Below are 20,311 nucleotides of genomic sequence, written 5' to 3'. Positions count from 1 at the left end.
GCAGCTACAAAACTAAAAGAGCTCTGTGAATTACTAAATTATTTGCAACTTAGTCCTTTGTGGCATTTTCTCTGCTCTCCTCTAGCCAGTGGGAGTACAATGGCTAAGTCTCTTCTCTCTAGAATCAATTGATCTTGAAGAGCCTGAGGATGAGACAGGTTTCTATTTTTCCCTTTCTCACACCAGCCGATAAAAAGGCCCTTGTAAATCCACTCCAGAACTAAGACAATGCTTGATCTGCTCTGTCTTGAGTTAGCCCATAAACTCAAGTGCTGGAAATATGTGCAGGTCTGGGGTGAAGGCCAGACACAGATGTAAAAACTCTGAGGAAGACTCAGGCAGACTGGTTTTCATGAACTTTCCTGACGTTGCTCTGTCCACCTGTGTGTGGAGTCCTTGGGCAGAAACCCCTCAGCCTGGAGTTAGAGGGTAACCTGAAAGCACAATGGGGGACTGTGCTCCCAGGTACCAGTGAGTTTTGTTGACTCCAGAGTCAGCCTCTGGGCTCTGCTCTGTGGAGACATGAGGCAGATATGGCCTGGACCTGGATGCTTGGAAAGTAAGTCATCCTGCTTGATGCTGGCATTCAACCTGTGTGGGAGGTGGTGTATGGCCATAGGAATCCTAAACCCTTTTTCTCTATTTACAGATAGACACATCTCTGAATGTGTCTATCAAAAATTTGTATTTCTGAGTAATCTAGAACTTAGAGGTACTGTTGTGACAGTTTAACCCCAGCTGGCAACTAAGCACTGAATAAGAAGAGTAAAGGAGAAAACCTGTGGGTTGAGATAAAAGTTTAATAAGTAAAGGAGAAGCTGCACAAAAGCAAAGCAAACCAAGGAGTTGATTCACCACTTCCAGTGGTCAGGCAGGTGTTCAGCCATCTCCAGGACAGCAGGGCTAACACCCTTTGGTCATTTGGGGTCAGCTGTCCTGGATGTGTCCTCTCACAGCTTCTTGTGCACCCCCAGCCCACTTGCTGGTGGGCTGGTGTGAGAGGCAGAAAAGGCCTTGATTCTGTGCTAGCCCTGCTCAGCAGTAACCAAAACATCCCTGCAGCACCAACAGTTTTCACCACAAATCCAAAACACAGCTCCATACCAGCTACTATAAAGAAAATTACTTTGATCCCAGCTAAAGCCAGCATGCCTGTCCACTCCACCAGATCTCAGGCTGAGAGAACCACTGAGTCCTGTGATCTACCAGTTCTGTTCTGACTGGAGATTGAAATATGTCAGCAGGCAAATGAAGGACAGTTAACTCCTTTTTCTCCTCTACCAGATGTACATCACTCCCTACAGATTGGTTACCTAACTGACTCAGCAATAGTGTCAGAATCGTGGATTATTTTAGAACAGTAATGTTCCATCTTACAAAACAGTGCACTCTTAAGAAGTTCTTTGGTGATCACACAAAACCCTCTTTTAACTTGGGGGATGTAAGTCTTTGGAGTTCCCACACATTGTAAAACCTTCTTCAGTAAGTGAATGGAGATCTAAACGCTTCCCTACGTTCCCTGTGGAAGTGCTTTCTGACGTTCTGTTGCCACCTGCTGGGAGAACCGACAGGCATTTCTGAAATCCCCAAGTCTGGTAACTCAATACCTGCATAACACTGCTATGTTGATAAAATACTGGCTTTCAGGCACTATCCCTCAAATAGAGAAAGGTGGTCTGTATTTTCAAAATTAATTATAAATAAAAAAAAATTAAGTACATGTTGGGATACAGTTGCAAAATAATTATCACCTTTTCGGCAAAAATTGTCATATACAAAATTTATCTACATAATTAAAAAATTTTAGGATTAGATCTGTACTTGTAGAATTTTCTCCCATAATGCAGCAAGTTCAGAACTATATTTCTAATATAAATATATATCCATCTTATAAAGATGAATACCAGGTACTTTATTCTTGGTAGTATTGTTCTTGGCCATCCCAAAATGCAGACTTGTACCCTACCAACATCATCAGTTGATTAAATCTTGTCAGATTCACACACTGAACAATTCCTATATTTAGTTCAAATATGCCTGTACAATGAGGGCACGTAGTGAAACATTTCTGGAAGTTATTTGAAAACTCTTGATACACTTTGTAGTGTATTGATACACTTCATGTATCGATACATTAAACACAGAACGTTTCATATACAATCACAGCACAAACAAGAAACTCCACAAAGAGGCAAATCAGTAGTCACTTTATTATGAAAACTAGATATTGCAGTTTCAGTATTAATTGCAAAAAATCCCTGATAGCTTATTTCTGCCTTCTTGCCCTCTGATGATGAATTAAATATAACACAAACATTAAATCAGTAGTACTCAAAAAAAGTGAGGGTTACCAACCTACACTTAAAGCTGAATGTTAAAGTCCTGGTAAAGGAGTGGCTACGACATTTAACAGCATACTGAACATTACATATGGCTTGCTGAAACCACTGGTCCCAACTTCCAAGATTGATGCTAGAAGACTAGAGCAAAAAGTCTTCCTTACCTACACAGCCAGTTTGGTGAGAATTTGGCCTGACTTCAGAGTGAAGTTTGCTATTTTGTCAACTGGCTTACAAAGGACTTAAGGTGAGGCCTTGCAAAGCAGGAGGCCAGTAGCCACATCCTGGTCATTTCTTCAAAGAGCTCAACTCCAGACAGAGCTTCTGTGTTTTACTCTACCTGGTTTCCCATCAATTGTTGCTTGCAGAACTGTAACTACACTTAGAGGTGGCTTACAGGAACCATTTAGCAATATCAAAGGCAGTTCTTCCCTATGTGTGCAGAGTGTATAACAAATAATTTCTTTATATGGTGAAGCACTCTATCCTGGTGTAGAGTCCTGGCAGAGACAAAAACTCTGGGGTGGGATATGGGATTGGTTTTGGTTTTACTCTTGAGACAACCTGGCAAGGTCATTACTGCATTCCTGAATGACCTGGCCCAGTTTGTCTGACAGTAACGCTGGAGCGTTTCACTTATTGGGATAATACGAGATTAAACAGACAACTGTTTTTAGCAGCGAAGATGGAACCGTTTTCTAAGTGTAGTTCCTGGTAGACAGCAAAGCAACAGGTCACACACAGTTTGAAGGTGCCAACAGGCCACCCCTGTGAAATAAAAAAGGAACAGCCACCACCTCGGAGTATGGTTATTGCTAGAGACAAAGGGCACTACTGTGGTAAGACACCACACTGGAATCTACATTGGCTGAAAGCAATATTTTATTAGGTCAGTGCTCTCTCCTTGGAATTTACCTTTTGTCAATCCATGATGGATGGATGGACGGATGGAGGAGAAAATAGTTCTACCCCAAACCTCCAATGTCTGCCCCAAGTGGTCAGAAATGGAGTTGGTCTGGTGACAGATCTGCAGGTGCACTGATTTTCTTGCCACTGATCTAGGGAAGATCTTGGGATCTCAGAGAAGTACCTCTTTCTATAAAAATAAACTTTTGTTCTGAATGACAGAGCATTGTTAAATGGCTCCCACCTAACTCTGGATACTGGGGGGGGCAATTCTAGACATACAGAGATTTTCTGAAGTCTACATAAACAAAGCAAGAGGTAGGGAAAAAGTAAAAACAATGCAACAACTTCAGTTGTTCAACTAGACAATGACACAGAATATAGTTTAAAAAAATAAATCTATTTCCTTACCACCACCACGTGCTTCTAAGAATGACTATGCATCAGGCAAGCACAAAGTGCTGTAATTTGCATTTAAGAAGAGTAGATACCAGCACATGCTAACAGTCTTTGTGTCCCACCACCATGGCTTTCTGGCTTAAATATGACTAAAATCCAGTGTGCCTATGTAAAGAGGCATCAGTCACAAGAGAAAACATGGCCTTCAAAATGCAATAGGCTTGACTTTCTCCAGTGTTTTTCTTTCACATGCTTGTCCTAAATCCCATGTTGCAGGAACTGGGCTTTTCAAATGTCTTCAGGCAAAACAGAATATTCCCCTAATCATTGGTACTCCACTGCCTTTTACAGTCATGCCTCCAGGAAGATTATTTCACTTGTTCAGAGAACTGCTCAGCATTCACAAGGATGAAACCTTCTTCCATAGTTCATAACTGGCTACACAAACCTCACTTAAGAGCTACATCCAAAACAAAGGGTTTGAAAAGGAGGATTCTTATTCAGTTGTAGATAATGGAAGGAGTGGCTTTACCCTGGGTTGGACAGGGCCAAGAAAAATGCCAGGAATACTTGTGTTTTCAAATTCCCTGTCTGAAGAAATTAAGGTATGACCACCCAGGAGTCCACAGTTGGTCATCTCAGATTTCAACAGTTCTCGAAGAGCCTGGTAACATCCTCAAGACAAGCTGACACTTCTAGTGATGGAAGACACTTAGTCTCGAATTGGAGGCCTATGGATTGGAGAAAGTACAGCTGCCCAAGCCTGTCGGAAGAGCTGGACCAGTTTATAAATGAATGGCAGTGATGTGGGAGAAGCTGCAAAGCAGAACAAAAAGCAAAAGAGCCTTTCATTACAGAAGGTAAAAACTAAGATACACCAAACATATTAAGAACATATTAAGAAAAAACTAATCCCAACTAGAATTAATCAAAACCTAGTTCTCTTACTTCCTTCTGTTCAGGCTGAGTCTAGAATAGCTCTGCTTGCCTCTCACACTCTATACCTTGTCTGATCAAAAGAGCTGAGGATGGAATAACTGTTTCAGAAAACTGGTGTTTGTAGAGCTTCATCTTTCTACACAGACTGCAACTGGAAACATTAGAAACAAGCCTGACACTAAGTTCCTGGTCAGCCAGTTTTTGTGTCTCCCTAAGATGAGACATTTACACAGACCAAATCTATTAAAAGCAACTCATTTCTTCTCCAGAATCATAATGGAATTTTTAAAATTGGATATCTAATCCTGTACCTGGGTCTAACTTCACCACCACCAGGTACAGCAGAAAAGTAGCCAAGAGCATCTTCTTGTAAGGAAGTAAATAGAAGTGGCTTGACATGGACCTCAGTGCTCTACGTAGCAATGTTAACATGGTCAAGAGCTTTTGGGACAGAGCTCCTGTAAAACAAGAACAGAAAGGCTGTTAGGGCAAAGTTTAAATAGTAATCACATAGATACAGATAATAAGAAACTAAGATACTAGAAGTCTGATTGCATGAGGGCTGGGTTGGGTTGCTTGCTTTTTTTAATAATAGGGCACAGAGAGACAGTACAATTTTGTAATACAATCCATTATACCTTTTTTTTAAGCATCTACTTTAGTATGATATGATCTGGTACCACAGCAGTGCCAGCCTCTCTCCTGGAAGATAACGCCAAGTGATTTATAGTTGTGGAGAAGAAGCAGTACTTTAAATGCTAGACATACATTGTTCCATGGACTCAACTGCAAATGGAAATGAAGCAAAGAGCACACAGAGCCAACAAAATCTACCCTTAAAGGACTGCTAGGTAGTTTTAGCTTTCCTTTTTACCTTAAAAAAACCCTCCACATTTATTCTGAAGTGCTTTTGTACCTGGACAATACTTCTCATCTCCTGATGTTAGCAGAGACTAAATACACTTAGCAATTGCCAGCAAAGGGACAGTCTTTTATTTCCTGATACACAACGGGACTTCCTCACAGCTGGTGTGTCATGCCAATGTTCTTAATACATAGTTAATGCTCGCTACCCTTTGCTACCAAGGGACCAATTTGAAATAAAACTATAAAAAAGAAACGCAAACAAGAGAGGCAAAGCCTACCCAAAACACTTTCTGTGGCTGCGTCGTGCTGCTCTTCAGCCACCGAGCGCATCTCTTCCTGCTGAGTCCACTGACACCGGCTCTCGCCAATGGTGCCAAGGAATGCCAGCTGCTGCTCGCTGTCCAGCACGTCACAACCACGGACAAGCTCTTCTGCGCCCTCAAACCGGCCGAGTGGCAGCAGCACTTGCAGCAGATAGAGCTCCAGCAGGGAACCGTACTCGGAGAGGCTCTTGTTGGTTTGGTCTCTCAGCCAGCTGCTGCCAACCTCCAGCATCACCTGGGGCTCTCCCACTTTGCTGTACAACAGGATACTGGAATACAGGGAAAAAATATTAGGAAGTACTAACTCTTCGTAAAAGCTGAGATGGCTGACAGTTACTGCCCACAAGCAGCTATCATGAGGATATGAATCAGGGTCTACACCTGAAGCACAGAGAGATTTCTGCAACACACAACAGTGACAACACAGCCACTGATGTTACTCTCTCAGCATCGCCCCTTTTGTACTCTACCACCATGAAGCAACCTTGCAGGCATGCTCCAGCACTCACAGGTCAAGAACAGGCCTGTCCCAGATCTCACCTTCATCCTCACTTACACCACACAAAGTGGGAATATCACGTAATACTCAAGCCTGGCCTGCTGTTAAACCTAAAGCAAGCCCTGTGTATATCTGACAGCAACAGACAGAAACTCACCACAGCTCCAGAACTTTTGGAGGCAGATGTTCAGGGACATGGTAATACTGTAGGACCCAAGACAGAACTTCCCTCCACCGGTTCATCTCAGCCAGTGCCTGAATCCCCACAACACAAAGGGAGCATTTCACTTCTGCAGAACTGGTAATGAAGAGACACTTAAATAAGTGCTTCTTACAACCACATTTCCCCTTGCATCCCTTCCAGTGAGCTGCAGCCCAGCCCAGGGACTCCACAGTTCTCTGGCAGCTGCTCCCCCACCTTTTCTAGTCCTTGCCCCCCATAAAAAGGAAAATTCGACCTCGAGAAGATGTACTGAGCCTGTATCTCTGGGAGAATGGAGGGGAGGCTCCTGGGCACACCTCGCTTCCCTCAAACACGCACAGATCCATTCCCATGAAGCATGTTAATACTGACAGGCCATTATCAAATAGCAGCCAAAGTCAGGCCGGGTTTTACATGGATAGTAACTTGCTTTTTTAGCGACGAGCCCATCCTCCCTTAATTTGGATAATTAAGAAAAAAAGCTGTGCAGAGCCACAGCAAGGACCATCGGTGCTACTGCCATTCAAACATATAACATTTATATCCGAATCTAAGAGGCTCCTAATGCCCGGGGGGGGGGAGGAAGTTAAACTTTATTTTTAGAAGTTATTAATTTTTATTTTAAAAAAAATGAAACCCCAAAAGCCCATTATTAGGAAAAAAAGAAATGAAACGCCCAAGGAGGGCAGGCACGGCTAGCCAGGCCGCTTCCCAGCGCCACCCCGTCCCCTCCGCACGCCCGGCACCCTCAGTCGCACCTCTCGGGGCCGTGCCCGGGCCCGGGGCCGGCTCCCAGGCTCTCGCAGCCCGCCTCACACCTCTCCACGGCGGCGGCGAAGTCCCGGTGCAGCACCAGCAGATCCGCCGCCTCCTCCAGCAGCGCGGCCGCCTGTGCCTGTGCCGGCGCGGGGCTCCAGGCGGGCGGCTCGCCCCGCATGGCGGGAGGGCTGCGGGCACGGCCCTCCCCGCACCCGCACGGCTCCGGCTCCAGCTCCGGCTCCGGCTCCAGCGCCGCCACCGCCCCCGCCGGGGCCCGGCTCCGCTCCGCTCGGGCTGCCACCGGAACAACGAGAGGGAGCCCCGGCCCCGCCGCCTCCCTCCGGCAGCGGAAGGGCCGCCCTGCCGGGCATCTTCTCCCGGCCCCGCGGGCCGGCGGGACGTGTAGTCACTGCGGCCGGGACCGGCGGCTGCGGGGAGGGCAACGGGGCAACGAGGATGGTTGGGGGATTGGAGCGTCTCTCTTTACCAGGAAAGGCTGAGGGAGCTGGGCCTGTTCAGCCTTGAGAAGAGGAGGCTGAGAGGGAAATTTTATATATATATATATACACACACACACATATATATGTATAAATCTCTAAAGGTGGGGTGCCAGGAAGATGGAGCCAGGCTCTGCTCGGTGGTGCCAAGCAATAGGACAGGAGGCGACGGGCAGAACCTGATGCACAGGAAGTTCCACCTTAACAGCAGGAAGAAATTCTTTACTGAGCAGGTGACCGAACAGGTTGCCCAGAGGTTGTGGAGTCTCCTCACTGGAGATGCTTGAGAACCGTCTGGACACAATCCTGTGCCCTGTGCTGTGGGATGACCCTGCTTGAGCAGGGAGGTGGGACCAGATGACCCGCTGTGGTGCCTTCCAGCCCGATCCATTCCGTGATTCTGTCACTCCGCGGGGATCAGCGGTGGAAAGCGGGGTCTCGGGGGGCGCTCCGAGAGGCTCCGGCCGCAGCTGGAGCGCGGCTGTGCCGGGGCCGGGGTCGGTGCCTGTCCCTGCCGAAAAAACGCCTCTCCTCCAGTTCCTCCCTCGTGTGGCTGCCGAGGGAAAAGGCCGAGCCGGCGGGTCCCGCCGCCGCTGTTCTCCCCGCGGCCGCCGGGCGTCAGCCCAGCCCCGAGTGTGTCCCAGCCGAGCTGGCTGCGGCTTTCCTCCTCCTGGCCAGGCACCGGGAGAAGGAGTTTGGCGCGGTGCTAAAGGGAAAGCGCTCCCCACAGCTCCAGCAGCACCGCCGGAGCGGGTGATGGATGCCCTCCGCTCCTGGCCGCCTCTTCCTCCGGGGACTTCTCGGGCATCTTTAAGCAGTTTTAAGCACATTACGCTGTTAATGGAGTTCGGGCAAAATAACAGTGTCTCCATCAGCGCCCGGCAGGCAGCGATTCACATTCTTCTTCACTTGTTATTTAAAAACAACAGGGTGTCTTGGTAACAAGGTAATTATGGCAGTCAGCTCAAAACGCTCTTCAAAAATTAATCTCTGCAGGAGAGGCAGGATTAATTTATCTTGTAATCCTGTCCCTCTACTATCATTATTTAATTTTAAAAAATCAAACAAGATAACGCAAAACATATTAAAGAGTGAAACACATCCTTGAAAGGGGAGTTTCTATGCCATTTCAGTGTTGGCAGCAGGGAAGAAAGTGTGGAGAATATGATTAAAAACTTGATCTCAACTCTTTTTCTAAGTAGCTATTTCTGTGAGGCAGGGCCATGTACCTGCCCCTCACGGCAGCAGCAGGAGCACTTTGCAGGAGCAGCTTTTACACAGTGGTGGATCCAAAGGGTTTGCACACTGCCATTAACTGTGGAAGAGGTTCCTGAAGGATTCGGGCTGGTTAAGGTGAAACCACAGCACAGAAACTGTGAAAAGAAGGCCCAGCAGCTAAGCAAAGGCAGAGGTAAAGGCGTTTCAAGACTTCTGTTTCTATTGCTTGGCGTTTTCAGTTTGGAAAACAACATTCCTTTTTGGGAACTACAAGTCCCAAAGTGCACTGTGGGAAGAACGTGCCTCGTACCAGCTAGTGCCCAGTACAAATTCCCAAATATGGATAAGGAATCAATTTTGAAAAAGACTCACACTGGCTGGATGCTCCTCACTGAGACTCAGAAAAGGAGTGAGACAGCACAAAACCAAGGTAAGTTTGAGATTTGCAAAGCTACCGTTCAAGAGTTTCTTTCATGGGGAGCAGCCAAGACTGTTCTGTCCCTTAGAAGGGCAGCACTGCATTGCTCTGGTGATGTTGGATTTAGGTGCTGTAGTCATGGAGGCAACTTTTGGAACGGGACTGTTGTTTCAGGTGGGAGAGTGAGCAGCAAGAGCAGCTGTGCTGCCGAGTGAGTCAGATCCTGTTTCCCTGCAGATGCTCCTTTATTAATAAAGACCTATGGAAAGATAGCGAGTTGCAACACTGATGCAGTTATTTTAGAGGCCAGGAAGGGTCGGGGAGAGGTAGGAGTTGCTCTGAAGAGCAGCTCTGTATGAGTTGCAGTGTGTGGTTGTTTAAGAAGCCGAGGTGGACAAGCAGACCTATAATAACAATAATTATAGATTAAATTAATTTCTCTGCAAGGTATGGTAGAATGTTTTTGTACTTCACCCCTTTTCCTAGAGGGGACAGTGTGGTTCCTTGAAGGCCAAAGCTCTTGCAGCTCTCTGACCTGCAAATAACAGTACCTCAGTAACAGGATTGTTTAACTTCAGGCCAGGAACAATTACCTATTTTACTAGCAATTTGTTAACAAGCAAAATGAAATCATTCTGAAATATAATCATCTCAGTGGAGATGAGAGATGCTTGAGCTCCATTCTCAGGCACAGGTCTGGTCTGGTCACAGGCAGTGTCAGCTCCTGCCTCTTTCTCTCCCTGGCAGTCAGACTTCTTCCTTGTGCAGCTCAGATGCAGTGTGTGGACACTCTTCTGCTGGGTGACGTCAAGAGCAGCTGGTCAGCCTGATCCTTCGTCCCAGCACCCTCCTCCTACTATGTAGGGTCATGGAGCAGCAGAGTTGGCACAGCAGAGTGCTGCAGATGTAGGAGGTGCAGTCCAGCCCTGGAGAGGAGCCTGAGACTGTTTGGGCTGGTGAACCAAACTGTCACATGGATACTCATCACCAAATAAGAATGATGCTGTTTTTCCATCTTTCCTTAAATGCGAGCAGCTTAAACTGTTTTTAAAGCTGAAAGAGTCCCTCTTGTACTTGAATCGGCCTACGCAGCAGGGCAATCTATACTACCACATGAAAACTGGAGGAAAGCAGCGTGTGTGCCTGTGCTCCTGGATAACAATTTCTAGTAACCAGAAAAGCTAAAGTCAAGCAAACTTGCTGTCAGTGACAGGTAGCGTGAGGGAGTATCACAGTGGATTTTGTGTCCTGGGTGGGATGTCGATGCCCCAGCTCATCATCTTTTATCTGAAATCAAGGAGGTTTTTTCCTGTGGCCATCCTGATTTTGTGTAGAAAAAGAAAAGTGAGTTTCAGAGGGACCTTGTTTGTGTCTTCATCATCTGTGGATTTACTGGTTCCCCTCCTCCCTCTCCTGCCAGGCAGTTCGAGAAGAGTTTAGAGTTACAAGCACCTGTAACAAGGCCTCTTGAGGTAAATCGCCTCAACTATTAATCCAGATCTGACTGGCACACGGTCACAGGGCCAGAGGGCTGGCAATCAGTCTTTTTCTGTGGTCTCTTCTGTGTCAGTAGGCTGTTAATAGGAGATTAGCAGCATTAGGGAGACTTTGAGCTAGAAATGGTGAGGCCCTAAGATTTGATTTGAAGAGAAAGAAACCCTCCTACACCCATATAAAAACAAACAGAAGAGCTGGAGATTTTAAAAGGCATTATAAACACAACATAGGAAAGGATAGTTTCTAGGAAAGATGTGGAGCTCTGTAGTACACTGTAGCTTTTTAGCAACACTTCAATAAAGCAATGAGGTCCCTGGAAACCTCAGGTCCCAGCATGCAGCACTGTGTCCTTACCACCACGTGCTTTTGTTTGGGTCTGGCGAGACCATGACGTGCTGGAATCTGCAATTTGTTTGTAATTTCCATCAGCAGTAAATCCCTATTAAATATTAAGCTAGCTGGCTGCAGATCCCTTCAATTAGCCCAGATTCAGGACTTCCCTAGCTCCTGGCAGGCGGTCCTCCGAGCCCTGGGTTGGGTGAAGGTGAAGGCTTTGAGGCTGTGCCTTGAACAGATGGTGATGCTCCGCTTTCTTATCTTACCGAGCACCGTGGCACAGCATCAAACCTATTTTTTTTTTGTTTCAAAAATAGAACTAGTAAGAGGCAAATCACCTGATTTTGAGCCCACCTGCTGATGTTCCTAGTTGCTGTCTTTAAAAGCAGCAGTCTCTTATTTTGGCCATATGCAAACACATATAAACAACTGGTGACGACAGTACCAGGCAGAAAAGACAACTACAGGGGTAGTCACAGCCACAGTCCAACTGGGGAGGGATCACATACCATAAAAGTATGAGCAAATCTGTTTTAACCTTCATCACAAACACTGTATAAGGTGTAAATACTGGAAACTGGGAAACCGGAATTACAGAGTTGTATCCATGACTTGTAGAAACTTGAGTTTTACTCAGATAATGACAAACAAAGGGCAATTTTAAGTTGATTAAGTCTCTTTCTTTGCTCCATAATCAAATAAAATACCAGCCTTGGCAAGGCAGCTGTCAAAGAATAGCAGCAGTTACTTTTGATTTCATTGTTACTGTTATAATAGTCATAATTAGTGCTGGGTGGGGCATTTCATAGCTGTAAGGTGACCAATTTGGTTAAAGGCCTAAGGCATCTTCTTTTCTGCAGCTAGCTATTATCTGTGAGAAAATACTAAAGGCTGTCATCACTGGAGGTCAGTTACACCCTGTTTGCCTAGCACAGCATCTCTTTGCTCACTGCTTTAGAGTCACAACCCTTCTAACAGTTAATACCTCCTCTCAGGGCCAACTTGCCAAAATCAACTGTCACCTATTAGTCTCCAGCTTTCCTTTTTTTAAAAAGCAAACCTTGTGCTCTCACGGTCAGGAGAAGGGCTTGATAGTCTGAATCCGGGAAGTGTTTGTACCACAGGGCAAACGAGGCAATTGGAGAAAACGTTTTTTCTTGTTTTGCACTTCCTAACATCTCAGTACTTCTTTTCCCAGTGTCTGTCAATCATCTGTCCCCCATTTTGAATGCACATTTACTGTGGTCTGTGTTAATTATCTCTACAAACAGGGGATACTTCTTCTGTCTTCCACATCTTGAATTGGAAGTCGCAGGATGTCTTGCAGAAGTTAACAAACTCCTTTGCATCTCAGGCTGCTGGTCCTAGCTTTTATCTGGCCAGGTCTTGTGAGGCTCACAGAAGTTGTGATGAGAGGTAGTTTTAGGAAAGCCAGCAGTGCTGCAGAGTTGTGTGGTAGCACTTGAGCCTCCGTAGAAGATCCACTGGGGTGGGGTTGTTTGCTGATGCAACCTCTGTGTCTTATGTTTCATGGTGAGCGTCCCCCACGTGCCCCTGTGGCAGGTGGAGTGTGGTGGGGCAGGACTCCCCCACTTGTTGTTTTGCTCGTGAACTTGATACAGTAATTAACAGGCTATTGGGCTTTTTATAATTATGATTAATTTGCACGTGAACTTTTTCATGTAGTCAACGAATGTGCAGCACCTTTCTTTTGGGAGAATTTCTCCTCTCCTTTTGAAGATCTGTGTGCTATTTTAGGGTCTTACTGATTTGAAATATATCCTTACAGTGTGTGTAAGATTAATGTGTCAAGCAGTGTATTTCCTCATTTCCCTCATTTCCCTGATGAGCTGATGTTCTTTTTCCCTCTGTACCTCCCATACTTGCTTCTCCTTCTCATCTTTCTTGGCAATACCAGATGCAGACAAAGGTAGGATTAGGTATCTAATTAGTTTATATAGCCTTAGACATACGTGTTTACTTCTTGGCACTGGGGGAAGGGCAGCCCGGGAGGAATCTAACCCTTGTCTCTCAGTGAGGTTTTCAGCTTTGAGAGCAGCCTGAGCCCGGGCAGACTCAACAGCCAGGCCAAAATTTTCTAGACACATTTTTGTTCCAGATGCCTGTTCATGGAGGAAGTTGAAAACCCAGTCTGTATTACCAAATGTGAAGTAATTTCTCATGTAGATTTAGATCCAGAAAATTTATTTCCAAAAAATGACTCAGTGTAGACAGCCTGAAAGAACTTGCTTGCAACGTCACAAAAAAGCTAATAAACTGTAATGAATATATTTTGGAACTCTACCATAGATGACCAAGTTGTATTTAAAATATTTTTCGTTTATGGGAGTGAACTTTAGGCTGTAACTCTCCCACTGCAGTCACCCTTCAGTAGAGGTAGCCAGGGGAATTCAGCACTGCATTCACACAGTAACTTACTCTCACCCTGGATCAACACTGGCTCCTCTGGAGAGAAGTAACACCCCGGCTGGTGTTTGTTGGTGCTTGGCAGCCCCTGCACTGCAAAGGGAGCGGCTGCTTTTAAACCACCACTGAGAAGGGTTTGCACAGAGGTGGCTTCCTGGCTTTGCCCCGCAATGTTCGTGAGATCTTTCCCAGCATTTCCAGTCTGAATGACCTGACAGTGGGGATGAGGGTGTTGGGGACCAGAGACAGCAGGGGACAAGTCATAGGCCAAGGGTGAGTGAGCCCAGGACAAGCAGTGCCCTCCCTGGCTGGGGTGCAGTCGCACCCAGGGGACCCGAGCAGGGTGGGCAGTGCCAGGTGCTGCTAACAGGTTTCATCAGCCGTTCCAGGCAAGGTGAGGTGAGGAATTAAGTTCAGGGTCCATGCCCACAGTCGAGTCAGGAGCAGCAGGTCACAGGATTCAAACATCCACCCCGGAGATGGAGACAAGGATGCAGGTTTGCACAGCTGTGAGGTAGCTCAGGCCTGGGTGCTCAGGATGGGACTTAAATGGAGCCTCCCCCCTCCAGGATCACTGGGCAGGAGGTGCAGGATAAGAGTTCCCAGTGAGGCTGGTCAGGGTATTTAAGGTCTAAGGCCACTGGTGAGGGGAGCCTGAAAAGGACTTCTTAAGCTGCTCCAGGTGTTTCTAAGATGATTAAGAACTACATAATGTAATCATTTTACTAATTAATAGACTTGCGCAAGTGTCTCGATTTAGCTGAAAATTAAGTTTCCTGGATATGGACATTTCAAGAATTAAAATTATCCCAAGTGATCTTGGATGTAAGAGATTTTTTTCTATAGATATGTTTTTTTATCTCTGAACATCAGCTTCTCTTTTCATAAAACGGAGAAGATAATTGTCATTATCTTTACTACCTGACACAAGGCTTATTAGTTTTGTAATTTCAGTTGTATTTATGGAGTGTTCTGATATATCTGAATGAAAAGAAATGGACAAGTGTAAAAAAAAGGAGCAAGAATGCACTGCACTATGCACTAGCAAAATATAATTACTCAAGAGCAAGAGTAATGGAAATGAGATTCATGCATGAACTCTGACCAGGAATGGAAAATGGGGTGGGTTCTGCCAGAGATTGGAAACTTAATTTTTGCATTCAGGGATAGACAGCAGCTGCCCTTATGTTTCTCATGAAATGTATTAGTGAGTAAGCGCTAGGAGGGTGGTAGACAGGGGAAGATGAGAGGTTGGCTGGAATACAACCAAGTCATGAGGGTGCAGGTCACTGTAAACACAGCAAGGTTAAGTGAAATAAGGGCACGAGGAGGTCATGGTGAATTTGAAAGGGAGAGTGGATGCACGGAGTGATGATAGCTCTGGAGACTGGAAACAAAACCTTAAATAGCTCAGATTTGTATTCGAGAACACTTGTCCATGCCAGGTCTCTGCATCCCTCTTTCTATATCAAATTAAGCAGCAGTTAACATTCCCAATCCATTGTGAGCTGCTGGAACAGTATGTCTATTCTGAGCTCCCCTTGTAAGATTGTCTCATTCCAAAAGGTGTGTTCACAAGAAGAAATTAAATACTGGAAAGATAGTAGGATAATTTTAGGAGATAGAATCACTGCATGCTAAATCCCCAAAGGAGCTGACTCTCTAAATAGTCTTAGCAGGGAAGCATACTCTGTAAATCATTACCAAAAGTTAGGCTGAAAGCATTAAAACACTTTGTATAATAAGCATATAGTTTCTGCCCTGATCTTCCAAGCCACTGTGGTTTATTTTCCTAAGCTTGCTGTGATCAAAGCTGGTTCTCCGGTCTTGCTATTCATGTGACTGTTGAAGATTCAGACTGGTCATAAACAGGACAATCACAGAACTAAATCTCCAGAGCTGCTTGAATCATGGGGTTAAAAGAGGACTGTGAAGTACTTAATAGGCTGCCTACACATTGCTCAGCAAGTCAGAGGTTAACAAAGGACCTTATTATTTGAAAAGATAATTGAGGCTGAAAACAAGTCAACCATCCCACAACTAAGCCGTGGAGATCATCAGTTCTTGTGAACAATAGCTGATGATGTTCGGGATTCAGTGAGTTAAGTGGTTAATCCTATACAGAAAGCTGCATCCATAATGGACTTTAAATAGGGGGAATCCACCCAATTTGACCCCTAGAGAATTGCTTCCTGCTGTTATGCTGATGGATATGTCTATAAATATCATGGTAGCCATCAGCAGATAAAATCTCGCAGAGCTGAAAAGCCTCTCCCTATTAAATGATACATTGATCTTCCTGAAACAGCAGGAGTGTGGGGTAATGAGCCACTGAAACCAATCCCCCTGCTCTCGCAGAGTGACTGTAGCCAAAGAGAAGCAAGATCCAAATACTGTTTTTCTTCTCGATTTGGTGGGGAAAAGTCAATATATATTGTCAAAATATAGTCAAAGTATAAACTATGTACTCCTCGTTTCTTTTGCCCAATCTTCTCCACCAGGCTGTTCCTTACATTCTGTATTGGTCACTCAGGCAGCAGCTCACCAGCCTTTTGCTGCAGTTTGTTCCAAGTTTGTCCTTTGCTGTTTGCATCTGTCAGAGAGAGCCATCAGTCAAGGCAGTTTTTGGGCAAAGCTGCCTGTGCAGCAGCAGAGAACACGCCGGCAGGTTTGTGTACGTTCTCCAGCACAGGTACCAATGGGTGGCAGACAAACTTCAGCAACTACTTCTGTTCATCCTCACCTATTTCTGTCACTTTTGTGAATTTAGTAAAAAAGGGCTCACTGTCCTGGTTTTGGGTGTTTTTTCAGATTTTGGTTGTTTTTAAACATTATTTACTTAAAGCTCAAAATCTTAAGGTTTTTAAGTCTACTGTGTCATAATGCAAGGCCTGACTTGCGATTTTCTACTTTCAGAGCTGTTGCTACTGCATACAATGGGACATGCACATACACCCAGTAGCCCATAGACTTCAACTCCTTCGTTCTCACTCTCTGGGCTCCCTGTATGACATCTCCATGTCTGTATGTGCATGCAGATTCGGGGTAAGCTTGCTGCCTTTTTGGTGCTTGACCTAGCTCTCCTGGGATTTAGAGATGCCACCCACAAAGGAGTTACACCGTGTAAAGTGGCTCTCATTTGTTTTCCGTATGTTTCTTTTCTGCGCTGTCCATTTGTTTCCCTTTGTTTTTCTTCCTCCATTTTGTTATCTGGCTCTTTTCTCCTCCAGTGCTGACTTAATTGCAAATTCCATCATTTCTCAGAACTGGGGACTGTGACCAGCAGTTGTGCTGTGGGACTTACCCGGAGACCTTGCAACAGGTGCTTTGCATGGCCTGGCTGGCAACTGGTGCTGTTAGCAGTCCTCTTCCAGAGTTAATAAGGACCAAGACAAGAAAGCTTAGAAGAAAGCAGGGCTTCACAGTCCCCCCAAACCCATGCTCATAGCTGTATACAATGTGAGGATACAGAAGGAAAGGGTATTATGAGGACAAAATGATCAGGGTGCTTTCCTCTTCTTTCCCTTCTCTGCATGGACCTTTCTGCTTAGGCAAGAAAAAAAAAGGAACAGTGCAGGGACTTTATTTCTGGACTTGTCCATTCCTGCTTCATTGTCTTTGAGCGTGAGAGAGTCTTTTGTTTCAGAGACTCCAGAAGGAGTTAAAGTAAACTGGAACATGAAGGATCATGAGATTCACCAGCTCAGCCTGTCCCATTGGCACTCACAGTTGGGGCTGATGAGTTCAGTGACTCAAAGACATGGGCTGTCATTACCTCTGAAGGGCCAATGAGCCACGAGAAAATGATTCTGCTCCGTTTTTCAGCAGTATCAACAAAATTGTTTACCAAGTTCCAAACGGTTATATTTTTGGCATCCCTGCAGCCTGTTGTGGCCTGTTGAATGTTACTTATGAGTAAGGAGGAAAGAACTTGACTTGATGCTCAATTATAAAGCAGAATTTCTACGGCTGACAGTTAAATAAAAACAAAGCAAACCCAGTATTTTGTAAATCAACCTCACAGGATCTGCAGAGACAATAACTACAGAGCCCGCTGGTTTCAATTGCAGGGGTATGTCCTGGTTTTTAAAGTCATGTCTCTGGTCTCTCAAAATACTGCAACTTGAGACACCCAAATGCATCACTTGTATACCTACGGGTAACTAGCCTGCTCAGAGTCATACAAGACTGTGGAGAAGCTGGGAGGTGGGTTGGGGTTTCTGTCACAGACAAGCCTCCACTGTGTCCTTGGAGTTTACCATGACTCTGCTGTAATCTGTGCTCAGCTGCTGTGGCCTCAGGAGAACCCTGGTTAGGTTTCCTGAAGGAAAGACAGAATTGCAGGTATTTCCAGGACTTGGCTGGAAAACTGGTCTCCTGTAGGGAGGAGCTTTACCCACCCTCAGTTTCTGCTGTCTTGCTGAGGGAGGGGAGCCTCTGTCCTCGCCTCTGTCCTCACCAGTGTGCAGACACAGGCAGGGTTGAGGTGCCACAGGGCTTGAGCGTGGGCCTGGTGTCGAGGTAAAAATGCTGTTAAGTGGATAACAGAGTGCAAGGTCTTGACTCGGGTTCCATGAAATCACGTGTGACAGTGCCACAAGAGGTACATGTTCTCAAAACAGCCACAGAAAGATGGTGGTGCTGACTGCATAACTTGGGCTAGAAATAATAGCCATGGTAGCACTGGCCACTGCCTATAAAAGTGAATTTGAAAAGGAATGGGAAGAGCCCAGAGGGCAACAACAGGGACATAAATAGTAGCCTAATAAACAATTGATGCCAAGGATTTATACAGCGCTTTACTTACTCAAAGTGCTGTGAAAATATTAGCTGCTAAACCTTAATTAATCATTCAGGTAATTAAATGAAAGTGGAATGAAAATGGTTAGAGGAAGTTTGGAGTATGAAGGCTTCCTGAAATCATTAAATGATTTTGCCGTCTTTGATGGAAGGAAGAATTTCTTCCTTTAGGGTTTAAATGTGCTCACAGTGTGGGTGTTATTACAGTTTTAATAACCACCTGCTTAATTCCATGGGATGGGAGATTACATGCAGTACAGCCAAGAGTTTCTTGTTTGTTTGAGTAACCTTGGCAGTTTTATGGGCCTAAAAAAAGGAGAAATATCCCCAGCTCTGTGTTTCAGAGTGTGAATGATGACCAGCTTCAGGGGGAAATCTTGATCCTTTGACTTCTCACCAGTAGGATGGGCTGGGAGATAGGGTACTATTACAGCATGATCTGTTGTTTTAACTTAAGCAGGAGGGAAGGATGAAGATTTGTTGTCATTTGATGTACAGGAATCACTGAATGAGTGTGACAAAAGCCACTGAGAATGTTGGAAGCGATAGCTAATTTTTTTTTATGGATTAATTCATCCCCCTACAGTAACAAAATAGGATTCTTTGGCAAAGAATCAGTGCAGCTTTATTCCTGGCTGTGGCATATTTAGGTTTGTGTTATCACCCACTGCCCACACTTGTGTTGCAGAAACTCCTGAGGGAACTTGTGAAGAGATGCGTTTTCAGTCAGCTGGCCCGAATCACTGCTTTGCTGATGAGCCCCTAAAGCTGCTGGAAACAGACCTGTTTCATGCCAGGCCAGTATAACCACAGACATGTAGGTCTGATTTCCTAAATTCAAAGACTGACTTATTGCACTGTTTAAGTTGGGTTTTCAATTTACCTGCAACCTGAGAACTCAGTATCTTAGGGCAGGTACAATATAAACAGTTGGTGCTGCAGATAAAGCCAACAACCTTCAAGAAAGACCGGATTCTATGACTGCTAATTGCTCTGATACCTTTACTAACCTCCTTCAAAAAGATTACAAAAGTCTGTGTTTCCTTCTGACCTGGGATACTGTCACTGTAAGCAGTGAAAGCTATCAGAGTTCTCCTCTTTTCTCTCCCTTTTCCTCTGTCTGGTTCCCCTGGGGACCGAAGATCCTGGCAGCTCGATCTACCCCAGGCGTTTGCCTTTTGTTTTCCTGTACTTTTCTCTTGGCACAATTCAGGAGTTTTCAGTGTTGTGCTTCCACAATCACATGCTAAAATATTTGCACAGCTGTCTGATGACAGAAAAGGGGAGAAATAGAAAATCCACTCTTCTGTTATTTGAAAACAAAACAAAAGAAACCTCCAAACAACTAAACAGAGTTTAACATGAATTAATCATGTAAAATCTTCAGTTTCCTCTGCTCTTGTATAACAGACTCCTCGTTCACTTTGCCTGGATCTCCCCATGTCCTTCACCTTCTTGTACACACAAACCCACGTCTTCATGCTTCTCATAAAACGCCTGTGGGTTCAAACACCCGTGGGACTCTGTTGCCCACCTGTGTGCACTCACTTCAGCCTGTTCCTGCTGTACAGAAATAGGACCAACTCCTACAGGCTATAATCAGGCATTCTTCAGGCAAATCTCTGACTGAAGTCAGTGGAAGTTTTGGCAGAAGGACTGCAAAACTAATTACATTCCTCCCCCAAGTATATATATATATATTGGATGGTGATGAGAGATGAGAAAATACTGCCTAGAAAGAAAGTCCATTAATAAATGAGAAGTAGATGTGGGGAAGAACAGTTGATTGAATTATTTATAATGCTGTTATAAAATTGCTGAGTTGCTGAGCTTTCCAGAAACCCATCAATAACATGCATGACCATAGCAGCAGTTAATAGGAGTA

The 20,311-nt window shown here is 45.1% G+C and overlaps 1 protein-coding gene across 1 annotated transcript; it reads right to left on the bottom strand.

The window, feature by feature from the left end:
- Positions 1-2,191: 2,191 nt before the first annotated feature.
- On the bottom strand, positions 2,192-7,411 carry PEX26 (peroxisomal biogenesis factor 26). The gene is made up of 5 exons (XM_017804765.1): positions 7,233-7,411; positions 6,430-6,570; positions 5,729-6,042; positions 4,895-5,041; positions 2,192-4,460 (listed from the first exon to the last, which is right to left on the bottom strand). The coding sequence occupies exons 1-5, from the start codon at positions 7,409-7,411 to the stop codon at positions 4,357-4,359; spliced, it is 885 nt and encodes a 294-aa protein (XP_017660254.1). The 3' UTR covers positions 2,192-4,356.
- Positions 7,412-20,311: the final 12,900 nt, after the last annotated feature.

This window comes from Lepidothrix coronata, unplaced genomic scaffold (genome assembly GCF_001604755.1).
Source record: "Lepidothrix coronata isolate B3197 unplaced genomic scaffold, Lepidothrix_coronata-1.0 Scaffold10, whole genome shotgun sequence".
NCBI classification, from domain to species: Eukaryota; Metazoa; Chordata; class Aves; order Passeriformes; family Pipridae; genus Lepidothrix; species Lepidothrix coronata.
The sequence above is the reverse complement of the archived record's forward strand: the minus strand, read 5'-3'. Positions and strand labels throughout refer to the sequence as shown.